This window comes from Primulina huaijiensis, chromosome 5 (assembly GCF_012295235.1).
Source record: "Primulina huaijiensis isolate GDHJ02 chromosome 5, ASM1229523v2, whole genome shotgun sequence".
Lineage (NCBI taxonomy): Eukaryota > Viridiplantae > Streptophyta > Magnoliopsida > Lamiales > Gesneriaceae > Primulina > Primulina huaijiensis.
Window position 1 is genome coordinate 20,654,838 of NC_133310.1, and position 13,696 is coordinate 20,668,533.

The 13,696-nt window shown below is 29.9% G+C and overlaps 1 protein-coding gene across 1 annotated transcript; it reads left to right on the forward strand.

The window, feature by feature from the left end:
- Positions 1 to 5,934: 5,934 nt before the first annotated feature.
- Positions 5,935 to 7,291, forward strand: LOC140976997 (phosphoenolpyruvate carboxylase kinase 1-like). Its single transcript, XM_073441498.1, has 2 exons — positions 5,935 to 6,788; positions 6,954 to 7,291. The coding sequence occupies exons 1-2, from the start codon at positions 5,978 to 5,980 to the stop codon at positions 7,007 to 7,009; spliced, it is 867 nt and encodes a 288-aa protein (XP_073297599.1). The 5' UTR covers positions 5,935 to 5,977; the 3' UTR covers positions 7,010 to 7,291.
- Positions 7,292 to 13,696: the final 6,405 nt, after the last annotated feature.

The window sequence follows — 13,696 nt, forward strand, 5'->3', positions numbered from 1 at the left end:
GTGTGTGTGTGTGTGTGTGTGTTTTAGCTTACATCATGTATCATTCTTGTGTGTGTGATATATATATATATAATGGTAGATTTAGTTTTATGTGAAAAAATGAGGTAAATGTGTATTTTAAAAAAGTTATAGAAATTTAAAAATATATAATATTTTTAAATAATAAAGTTGTAAATTAAAAAATATATTAGGTTTTTTCGATATAAAACAATATATATCAATATTTTGTCGAAATCCTGGTACGCCGTAATATTCAGTATAATCGGTATGCTAGTTATACGTATCGAAAATTTCATATATCGAGATTCTGTAACCGAAAGTTTCGATACGACATCGATATATATTTTATTATAACGTAATTTATTGATACGATATACGATATATGATTTTTTGCACGATAAGACACCCTTGTAAACAACGATCAAACTAAGTAAGTCTCTTATGAGTATGTATCTTGTATTGAAAATAATAATTATGGGGGGAGATATAGAAATTTTAAAAAAATGTATTGATAAAAAATTAAAAATAATTTGTGGTTATAAAAAATTATCCAGTCCGTATTAAATTGATGGTGAATAAGAATAGACTATATAGTAGCCATTTGAAGTTTTTTTAGTTAATATTTATCAAATTAAAAAGTGTCAAATCTATTAATTATTATTTAATATAAACTATCTTTTTTAATTAAAAAAAAAAGAAAAGAAAACTATATAAAATAATGTAGTTGTAGGGTTTTTTTATAAATAAAAAAAATATTTCAAAAATAATTACAAAAATTTTTTTTTTTGCAAAATTACTGTAATCCGCACTTACAAAGCGCGGACGCTCGCTTACGTGGACGAACACTATATATTATAATAATAATTATTATTTTATTATTATTATTATTTTGTGATGGGCACTTGTCCACCTAAGCTTATTATTATTATTCTTTATTATTATTTTAAATAATTAATTTAATTCGAAATTTTTATTATTATAAATTTTAATCATTAATTTAATCCGAATGAAAAATATAAAATATAAATATTTATAATATATGTTAATTATTAAATATTTTGTATTATTTGGTTGGGTGATTGAAAAATTAGAAATATGATAAGATTGAAAGGAAAAAATTAAAGAGATATGAGAGGATTGAAGGGAAAAAATTAAGGAGAATAAAAATAATAGTATTTCAACAATACACCAATAAGAGGTTTAACTTTAGTATATAATATCGATGAAACTGACGCTGTATTATAATATTTTCATTCTATTATTAAATTTACATTGTTTATTTTGTATTTAAGCAATAATTACTAATTTAATCCAAACGCAACATAAAAACTCACACGACGTGAAAATATATTTATAAATATATTATTATTGTTATTATTATTATTATTATTTTAATAATTAATTTAATTCGATTGAAACAAAGTATAAATATTTATAATATATGTTAATTATTAAATATATTTATAATATATGTTAATTATTAAATATATTGTATTATTAAATTTACTTGTTTGCTTTCTTCACTGTTGGCCTTCTCATTTTTATATATTGATTTATTTAATAAATCTATTAATAATAATAAACTCATTATATATAATTATATGTTTTACAATTAATTTTTTTTTATGAAATATGTGTTTATATAATTTTGAGAGAATTCGAAATGGGTCTTCCTAAAATATCTTTTTGACCAATTGATTTTATGTACGTTTTCTTGGAACAATAATTTAAAAATAAAAATATTTTTCAATTATCTCATATCTCTCATATTTTTAATCATCTCATATTTTTAAAATGGAACAATAATTTAAAATGGGAGAATAAATATTTTTTCAATCCTCTCATATTTTTAAAATGTTGATTTTATGTGCGTTTTCTTTCAATCCTCTCATATTTCTAATTTTTCAATCGCCCAACTAAATAGTACAAAATATTTAATAATTAACATATATTATAAATATTTATATTTTATATTTTTCATTCGAATTAAATTAATAATAAAAAATTATAATAAATAATAATAATAATATATTCGAATTAAATTAATTATTTAAAATAATAATATTGAATAATAATAAGCTTAGGTGGACAAGTGCACATCACAAAAAAATAATAATAATAAAATAATAATAAATTATTATTATTATTATTATATACAGTGGTAGTCCACGTGGACGAGCGTCTATGTGGAGCGTCCGCACTTTGTATACACGGATTACAGTAGTTTTGCAAAAAAAAAAAAAATTAAATTGAAATTTTTTTTTTACATTATTTATTAAAAAAACCCGTAGTTGTATCGTGAAAGTGCAAATTTTGTCATGAATAGTAACGTGGCCTCATGTGGTGGGACATCAAGGTACACCAAATTTCGAATGAATTACTCATTCATTTGTGTAATAATATAATTGTAAATTTTTAAATATATTTATATTGAATTGAAGGGTTGTTTTCCGGACAACAGCCAAGCCAGTCCAATCAATGACCTACGAGCACACGTATACATTTTATTTTATATTAGGACACCCCCAATCAGATGTTAAATGGGTGTTCTCCTCTCTTGTGAGTGGGCGTCACAAACAAGGTTCTAAAAAGTGTGAAGCGTCCCGAAGCGTGTATGTCAAGTTCCAAGCTTTTCAAGCTTAAGCGAGATTAGCATAGGCTTAAGCGTGAAAAAGCGTTTTTTATCTTTAGTGTAATTGTAATTATCTCAAACCAATAAATAGATAAAATAATAGATAAATATGATAAATTTAAGTCTGATACATTAATTCTCATATTTATAAAATCATAAAAATATCAAAATTACAATCTTTATTTGTTTTTGCAACTAGAACACATTAAAAATGTTAAATATTTGACAAATCATTATCAGACACGCTTAATCATAATTAAAATTAAAAAACAAACATCTAAATTATAAACCTAATTTATTATTTTAAAATAAAAAGACATACCTTCAAAATAAAAAAATTTAAAAATAAATAGATGCGATTAATTGTGCTTAAGGACGCTTAATTAAACACCTTAATTATACTTAATTCGGTCAAACTACAGTTTGACCGCTTTTTTCCGCTTTCTCCGAAGCGGGGCGTTTGTGCCGAGCTTCAAGCTTAAGCGGGCTTTTTAGAACACTGGTCACAAGAGAGAGGAATTGAACGCCCCTGTGTCAGTTTATTTTTTTAAATAAAAAATCGTCCCTAAATCGTCGCTGATTTGCTGATACGCAGACCCCACGTATTTTGAATTATTTTAATTATATTTTATATTTTATGAACGTCTCTCTGTCCGTTTTTTTTTTAAAATAAAATTGGACATTTAGCGACGGTATTTGCGACGAATTTCCACAAATCGTCGCTAAACGTTGTTTCCTTATTTAATTTATTGATTTAAAGTAGTCGTTGGAATCACCAACTTCGTGCCGACTTAGTTGAACATATTTGGTCACAATACAACAACAGTCCTCGAATTAGTATTTTGTATCTTCTCTTAAGTTTAATTTATTTTCTTTTATTTTTATGTAAGTGTTATTAATTATTATATGTTATACCGTTTTATTTTAGGTTTATAATAAATTTTTAATTTTAAATAAGTGACACTCATAAAATTAAATTATTTTACGTACTAAATATATAAAAACATATTATTATTAATATAAAATAATAATAATTTAAATTTCTTAAAAATTTGAAATTGAATTTATTTAATTCAAAGTAAGAATAAGATGAATGAGTGGATAGCGGGACCTACAAATAATGAGTGTGAATGTTAAAATGAATGTGGGAAAATAGATGTGTTAATATAATGTGTATGTGACATGTGGATCCTATGATTTTTGATGAGGTGCTCTTAGAAAAACTTTCACCAAGTACTCCACTTTATTTCCCAAAACTTTTAAATTTATTATTTTATTCACTCGATTCTTCGAAGGAAAAAAGTTCACCATGAAAAAATAGATCATATCATATCACACAGAAGTAGAAATAAATATTTAATCATAAACTACACTTTATATTCAGTCTCTAAGTCATAATTTTTTTTCACTTCTTGATGCACGATTTTTTTTTTAATTCACTCGCTATTTCATATTTTATATCATTTTCTCCTTTAATTCAATTTTATTTCCGTTTTTAATTTTATTTCTTGATCTATCACTTTTCTTCTCTTCTTCAATAATTTCTCACGTAAATCCCTAACTAATCTCCATGGATTTTCATGATATAATTAATGTTATTTTATAAAATAATGACATTAATTAAATCTAAGTTAGTATATAGTCTGCATGAATTTGTGATATTAGATCTTCGATAATGTGGTATACTTTGACACAAAACGTGGTACTTTATAAACTAGATTGTGATACAATGACAACGAACATGTGGTATACCTTAACATATACAACGGCAATATCATCACATGTATATCATTTGTCACAAACGTATGATACCATAACACTTATATTAAAAAAGATTCAAACTAATTTGTACACAACTTCTATTGTTCTTCTTGGGAAAAAAGTTGATGATAAAATTATTTGAATTGTGGCAACAAGACATCACATGGTGATAAAATAATTACAGATTATTTGGTAATTTACGATAAATTGTGAAATTAAAACTTAGTTTTATATCTTATTTCATATAATTGCATTAAATTTACATAATATACATGATATAGTTAATGTTATTTGATAAAATAATGATATTAAATAAATATAAGTTGGTATATAGTTTGTTTGAATTTGCGGTATTAGTTCTTCGATTGTATGATACACTTTGAGACAAAACGTGGTACTTTATATGGTAGATTTTGGGTTTAGATTTTTTTTTTTCCTTTTAAAATAAAAAAGTGTATTTACTTAGAGAAGTAAAAATATTATATTATCTCACTATGAAGTGCATAATTAAAATATAATTACTAGAAACTGAACTTAAAAAAAAAATTTAGTTTTGGGTAGTTTCTCTCAATTTACCGATCGTATTACGATATTCGAGTAAAAAAGTAAAATAGATAACCAATCTGACATTTTAAAAATAGATTACGACGATATAAATTTGAAACATGAGACTTAAAAACTAATCATGATTTTTGGTGAAATAACAAACTATCAATGCTATAAATGTTAAACATCATATCTTTTAAAAATTTTTTTTATAATTTTCCCAACAATTCAAATATTCAGAATATTTATATTGTTATACAAAAAATCAGCCACCTAAATGATATCATATTTTGTTTCTCAAATTGTCTTTACACTAACATTTTTTTTTTCTAAATTGTAATTGTAACTTATTTTCAGTATTATACATTTAAAATTGCATTATGCTCCTCACTAATTTCTGTCAGTTATTATTAAATTTTACACAAAATTAAGAATTTAATAAAATTTTAAAACTTACACCAATATTTTTGTTCTCAAAATTATCATTGCAACATATTTTCAATATTACTTTTATCAAATTGAACTATAACATCTCACTAATTTTTATAAATTATTATTAAATTAAACATTAATAAAATAAAAAAATTATATAAATTATGATTATAATTTTATATACCTGTATACATAATAATTTACTAATATATGAATAAAAATTGAAAAGATTGCCGATGCGGCATGAAATCTACCAATGACATCAAGTGTGAGAGTGAGACGTAATTGAAGAGTTTAAGGTTGATTAATTGAATCTATCTTTCAAAAACATAATAATTATTTATTAATAATTTTAATTAAATAAAGTTAACCTGCGCGACTGTGTAGGACACGCCACATGCGCATTGTAGAAGATCCCAACGTTTAAATTTGCCGTTTAATTCTTGCTGCACACGACACCGTATAGCCCAAAACCCCTCCTCCCAGAATCCCTTCCATCCGAATATTCCTTTTATATACCTTTTAAAACTAATATTAAATATTTGTGTATAAATAAGCCCTCCCCGACAGCTAACTATCATCTCTTTTTTCCCAGCAAATCCTATAATGTGCGAAAACCTGAAGACAAATTACCAGTTGTGCGAAGAGATCGGCCGCGGCCGATTCGGCGTCGTTTACCGCTGTTACCCTCACTCTTCCGCCGCCGTCTCCGCCGTTGCTTCCGACTCTTTTGCTTGTAAGTCCATCCACAAGCATTCCCTTTCGGACGACCCAGACGACCGCCTCTGCCTCGACGTAGAACCCAAAATCCTCCACCTTCTATCCGGTTCTCCCAATATTCTTCGCCTTCACGGCGTCTACGAGGACGACGAGTACCTCCACCTCGTCACCGATCTCTGTGACGGTGGAGATTTGTACGACCGTCTCTCTTCAGGTCACCGGTTCTCCGAGCCGGAAGCAGCTGAGATTATCAAGCAACTGATCATTGCCGTTGTTTCCTGCCATCGCTTGGGTATAGCTCACAGGGACATCAAGCCTGACAATATCTTGTTCGATTCTCGGGGACGGTTGAGATTGGCGGATTTCGGATCCGCGGCGTGGTTCGGAGTTTCCGAGGGAGGGGTGATGAGTGGGGTCGTGGGGACGCCTTATTACGTGGCTCCGGAAGTGTTGATGGGGAGGGGATACAATGAGAAAGTTGACGTGTGGAGCTGCGGGGTGATTTTATACATTATGCTCGCAGGAGTGCCGCCGTTTTACGGCGACGGTCCGGCGGAGATTTTTGAGGCGGTTCTGCGGGGGAACGTTAGGTTTCCGCCAAAGATTTTCAGATCGGTGTCGGCGGAGGCGAAGGATCTTTTGAGGAAGATGCTCTGTCGGGATGTTTTCAGAAGATTCTCCGCTGAACAAGTGTTGAGTAAGTAGTCTGTACAATTTAGCTTCTTGAATCGATTCTGCTTTCTGATTTTTGGAAATAATTTTTCCTAAATTTGTTTAAAATCACTGCTCAAATTTAATTTTCTCTCAGAATAAACAAATCAGATTCCATCGTAAATAAAATTTTGTGGTAAATTTTCTTCAGTGCATCCATGGATCATAAACGCAGGAGAGCCAGCATCAATGGCGGATCTATCCTGAGGCATGTGAAATGACTTTCGTACCTCTTCTCTTTACCCCGTGGAGATGTACATAAGAGTGAACTCGAGAGTGGCAATTCCGAGTTTTCCCGGGTTTCCGTATAAAGCTATAACTGAGATGCAGAGAAATATAGCTTGCAATAATTTTGTAAAAGTCTCTGTAATTTTGTCCTCTCTTTTGTAAGCAGCAAAATTCGAGACATTAGTAAAATACTTGATGTGGCTTTCACGTTGTTATTGTCAATATTGTTTCCTTGCTTATCTATACAGTTTGTTTTTTTTTTTTTTATTATCTTTTTTGTTTATTTTATATGTATATATATAAATTACCAACAATTCTATTGAAATTCATATTATATCATTTTCTAACTAAACAAATAATGCAAATTTAATAAACATATCTGTGATAGTGAATTTTTAAATTTAAGAAACACGCTATAAATGATTGTTATAGATGGATTATAAATTTACAATATGTTTTATAATATACAAACGATTAATTTTTAAAATTGTCATGTAAATTTCAATTAATGTCACACAATTAGATGATTAATGAACTGGGCACATATGTCATGATTCATAGCTATAAAAAAGTAAGTTATTATGAGACGAGTCAACCATACTGATATTTACAATAAAAAATAATAATTTTAACATAAAAAGTAAAAAAATTTTATGGATGTCTCAAATAAGAGATACATCTCACAAAATACGATTTATGAGATCATTTCACACAAGTTTTTGCCTTAAAATTTGTTCATGAAATAATTTTATGAGATAAATATTTTATTTGATCAGACTCGTAAAAAATATAATTTTTTGTGTCAAAAATATTATTTTTTATTTTAAATATAGATCGATCGACTGGTATCATAAATATAAATACATGAGATCGTTTGATAAAAAAACTACTAAAAAATTTAGTATATATGGTTATTTAGTCTTTTTTGTAGGTTGGTAAATGAGAAAAAGAAGAATAGTAAAGCCATTTCCAACCCTGCGCCAAAATAGCGTTTTTTGCCCCAAAATAGCGTTTTTGGAGCTGCGCTATTTTGATCTTCTCGAAGCTCTGTGCCAATTTGGCCGCAGAGCATTTTTCTTTTTCTTTTTTAATTTTTTTTGTTTTGTTTAATTATAAATATTATTTATATAATAATATAATATTATTATATTAATTTTTTATAAATATATTTTACAATAATTTTATAATTAAACATCTGACACACAAATTTATTGAATAATATTTAAACATTCAAGTACACAGTTAAAATAAAAATACGAATTCGAATTCAGATAATTTAAATGCAAATATAATAAAAGATAAACAAACTAAATCATCAAAAATATTTCAAGTTTTTTATTTTTTTGACATTTTTAACTCTCCTAAATATATAATGGATAAAATATCAGAAAAATCAACATCAAAATTTTAAAATTAAAATTACAATACGCAATTGAAATACAAATACAAAGATAATACAAAATTGGAATACAAATTCGAAGATAATACATAATTGAAAATTACAAAGATAACAATACGAATAAAAACATAAAAATGACAAACAAGGTAGATGATCAATAATCCCCTAAATTAGATCCCGATCCTCCAAAATCACCAAAATATTTCCCAAATGTGTCATTTTCGTGTTGTCCATGTTCTTCATTTCTTTTTTTCCAAATTTTGGCTCGTTCCTTTTGAACAATTTCGCGCATTTCAGGATCACCTATCGTGCTTAAATCCATGTACAAAACTTTATTCTCCACTTGAAGGGTTGCTAATGCTATTTGTTGTTGTCTAGTTTCAATTTTTTTTGTTGATTTGCTAATTTGAGCTGCTCATTTTGCAATGTTAGGAGTTTTATCTCATAACTTTGTTGAAGTTCAGTGGATCCTTTTTGTAATACATTTATAAGATCGCGATACCCTTCTTTCATTGTAGATATCAATTCCAACACATTGTCGTCCCTTTTTTTCTTTAGTTTAGATTTTTTAACACCAAAAGGTCGCTGGGATGAAGTGTTGCCTGCATTTTCATCACTACTTAAATTAATTGAAAACAGAGGTAATCCAGGAGAACCTGATATTGGAGTATTTGGTGTCTGGCTATCTGACTGTGACGAGTCCAAACTTGTGACGTGAATTCTTGCTAGTGCGCTCATTGGATTTATGTCACTCGAGAATTTCTCCATATCTTTCATAATATACTACACATGATCATATTTGAAGCCTTTACTAAAATCAGCATCTTGCATGAACAAATCTTTTGCTCGATTTAACTGTACGAAAATATCCAACTATTATCTTATATAAAATTAAATTGTAATTTAATAAATAGTTGAGTAAGAAATACTTACAATATCCTCTTCTGATGCGTCACTTGGGCGAAGAGTTTCAATTTGACGAATGCATCCCCTTAGTTTTCCAACTTCACAGAGTATATTTCTCATGCGACACTGCAATGATATTTTGTTACGTACTTGTAGATTGTTTGGTTTGCTGATGTTGTAAGCTTCTTCGATACGAGTCCAAAACTGATCTTTGGATTGATTGATACCTATTATAGGATTTTGGGATATATCAAGATACATATGACATAAAACTCTGTCTTCTTCGACATTGTAAGAATCAGTTCTAGAATTTGAAGCCATTGAATTGCTTGGAATAAAGATTTGATTGGAATGATAATTAAAGCTGTGATGATCTCATGAATCGGATATATTTTACTTATAGTAGAAAGAAGATAAGATTGTAATCTCATCCAACGGGAAAGATCAGATGTAATCTCATCCAACGGTCATAATACTGATAAGGTTGTAGATAGCGCAATCCAATCCAATGACCAGATTCTAGATAAGGTAATCTCATCCAACGGTCAAAATGATGATAAGATTGTAATCTCATCCCACGGGAAAGGTCAGATGTAATCTCATCCAACGGTCATAATACTGATAAGGTTGTAGATAGCACAATCCAATCCAACGACCAGATTCTAGATAAAGTAATCTCATCCAACGGTCAAGATGATGATAAGATTGTAATCTCATCCAACGGACAAGATCAAATGTAATCTCATCCAATGGTCATAATACTGATAAGGTTGTAGATAACACAATCCAATCCAACGGTCAGATTGTAGATAAGGCAATCTCATCCAACGGTCAAGATGATGATAAGATTGTAATCTCATCCAACGGACAAGATTAGATGTAATATCATCCAACGGTCATAATACTGATGAGGTTGTAGATAACACAATCTAATTGAACGGACAGATTGTAGATAAGGCAATCTCATCCAACGGTCATATTTTTTGATAAATTATTATATAATGCGACGAAATATCCTAGATTCTCACACCATATTCTACGCTCTCACAAACTTGAAAATGAATTCTCATTTCCAATTTCACGCATCATCCTCTAGTTCATCTTCATTGTCTGATAATGAAGATGAAACACCTACTAATTGGATGGATGATTTTGAGAATTTGGATAATACACGAAATGCAATATTGAATATTGTAGCACAAGATCAACGGTTGGTTGCTACCTACATTATCCACCAAGAGCAAGAAGTCACACACTGAGATTCAATACCAAGTCATATAGTAATTCACCGTGATCGGGAAATTGCCGACCGTAATCTGTTTAACGATTACTTTGCCGAGAACCCAAGATATAACGAAGCAATGTTCCGACGAAGATTTCGAATTTCTCGAAATCTTTTTCTTCGTATAGTTGATGAAGTAAAGAATCATGATATTTACTTCACACAAAGAAGTGATAGTGTGGGGCGTCTCGGGCTATCAACTATTCAAAAAACAATTGCTGCTTTGCGAATTTTAGCTTATGCACTACCCGTGGATGCTATGGATGAATACATCAAAATTGGAGAGTCCATTGCAATTCAATGCATGCAATGCTTTTGTCGAGCCGTGGTGGAAGTTTTTGCTGAGCGATACTTGAGATCTCCTACTGCCAATGATATTGCCAGGTTACTTTATATTGGTAAACAACGCGGATTCCCTGGAATGTTGGGAAGTCTTGATTGCATGCATTGGAAGTGGAAAAATTGTCCAACCGCTTGGGCGGGTCAATATGCAGGTCATAGCGGTTCTCCAACAATAATTTTAGAAGCAGTAGCTGACTACGACCTTTGGATATGACATGCATATTTTGGTATGCCCGGATCCAATAATGACATAAATGTTTTGGGATCGTCCAATCTATTTTCCAACATCGCACAAGGTATTGCCCCTGGAGCTCATTATACAATTGGAGGAAAAGAATATGATACAGGATATTACTTGGCTGATGGTATTTATCCTAAATGGTCAACTATTATACAATCTATCCACAATCCACATGGTCCAAAAAAGAAATATTTTGCAATGAAACAAGAGTCCTGTGGAAAAGACGTGGAACGTGCATTTGGTGTTCTCCAATCTCGATTTGCGATTGTGGCATCTCCAGCACGTGCTTGGAAGAAACATCATTTACATGATATAATGACAGCATGTATTATAATGCACAATATGATTATCGAAGATGAACGTGACCTTAGCACACCCATTGAAGATATGAGAGAAGCATCAACTCCAGATGTAGAAATGGTTGTCGATAAGAATATCAGATTTCAAGAATTTCTCGCTCGATATAAAAGGATAAAAGACAAAGATGCTCACTATGCACTACGAAATGCTTTAATTGATCATTTGTGGGAGGAATATAGTTGTTCAGATGTTTGAATTTGGATTCATATTAAGTTCTAAAAGTAAATTATCTGTATTAAAATTATGTCAATTTTAATAATGAAGCATTTGTATTAATTCGTATTATAAATATTAGAGTTACTATATATAAGAATCAAATAAATAAAATTAACTATTAATAAAAATAAAATTATAATTATAATACTAATATTAACATTAATTATAATTATATTGTTAAATTTATAAATAAATAGTAAACAAAAAAATATTCTAAGAATATACTTTTTAGTGTAAGATTTGAAGTAAATGAGTTGAGGATGAATGTTATATTTGGTGTAGAAACTGCACTATTTTGGTGCAGAAAAATAGATTTATGGGTTGGAGATGACTTAAACATTATTTTTGAAATAATATTTGTTTTACTTTACCAAATGGATATAAATAGAATATTCTTTCTCGGTAGTCCTCATCGCCGAACCGACACAGACAGACTGGTGAATTATTTGAGGTGAAATAGTAAAAAAAAACCAACATTACTTTATAAGCTTAACGTCCACATTCAAAGCCCCCTGCGTCTTTGTTGGTTATCTTTTTTGTCCCAAGATTTGAATATGTAATTTAAATTTATTCAAATAAATTAGTCAATTAACTAACATGTGCATGAAGCATATTAATATCTGCTTCTCAATTTTTTAATACATGTGCTACGTTTTGGATTTCAGGATGAGACGACGAAAAATGTACGATAAATTCATTATTATAATTAATAAACGTTGGATGAGAAAAAATACATAACCAAGACTCATACTCACGAGCGGAGCCAAGGTGGGTTTTTTTTTAAAATAATTTAATTTAAATTTTTTTTTTCAAAAATAATGTAAAAAAAAATATTTCCAAAACTACTGCAATCCGCGCTTAAAGAGCTCGGACGCTGCTCACGTGGAGTAGTGTCCGCGCTTCGTAAGCACGGACGCTGGTCCAGAAAGCGACAGAATATTGTAGCGACGGAATATATATATAAACCGTCGTTACAATGGAATCCGCGACGGTTTATACACCGTCGCTCATTTTAGCGACGGTTTATTAAACCGTTGCTTTATTGTAATCAGCGACGGTTTTTAAACAGTCCCTAAATGTCAAAATACCTTCTTTCTCACACGCCATGCATAATTGTATCAACAGCGTGCACATGTACGTCGCGGATAATCTTAAACTTTCAACGGCTTGCAACTTTGCAGCGTGCAATATACACTGCGGAAAAAAAATTTGCGCGCTGCGAAAAGCCATTTTTGTTTTAGTGAAAATAGAGAAAAAACAGACAATAAGCTCATCAAAAAATAAGTTTTTTCAGGAACCTCTACTATTCAACCTAGTTTTTTCATTGATTCAGGGGTGGCTGACTTTGGTTTGTTTGGTCTGCAGGATTTTAAGACTCCGTCTTGGTCGAACATACACAGTTTTACAAATTTGCTTAATGTTGGTCCGTAGCATCTTGTACATGACATTCGACCACATAATGATGTCGAGTAAAATGAATAACATTCAATTGAGATATCCCAGTCTTGATGAATTTCTTGTTTGTTTTTTTCTCTGTCTTCACTACAACAAAAATGGCTTTTCGTAGCGTTGCAAGCCGTTGAAGATTCAATATTATCCACATGTGGTATTTCCAATTAGCGACGGTTTTTTAACCGTCGCTGATTCCAATATAGCGACGGTTTTAAAAAACCGTCGCTAAAATTAGCGACGGTTTTAAAAAACCGTCGCTAAAATTAGCGACGGTTTATAAACTGTCGTTGTTTCAATTTTAGCGACGGTTTTTATATATATTCCGTCGCTAAAATATTCGGTCGCGTCTGTGCTTACGAAGCGCGGACACTGCTCCACGTAAGCAGCGTCCGCGCTCCGTAAACGCGGATTGCAATAGTTTTGGAAATGTTTTTTTTTTACATTATTTTTGAAATATTTTTTTAAATT

Bases quoted from the DNA above. Each gene is read 5' to 3' on its own strand.
- LOC140976997 (XM_073441498.1), top strand. From the start codon at position 5,978: ATGTGCGAAAACCTGAAGACAAATTACCAGTTGTGCGAAGAGATCGGC. The intron at 6,789-6,953 runs GTAAGTAGTCTG...AATTTTCTTCAG, and splicing joins CTCCGCTGAACAAGTGTTGA to TGCATCCATGGATCATAAAC.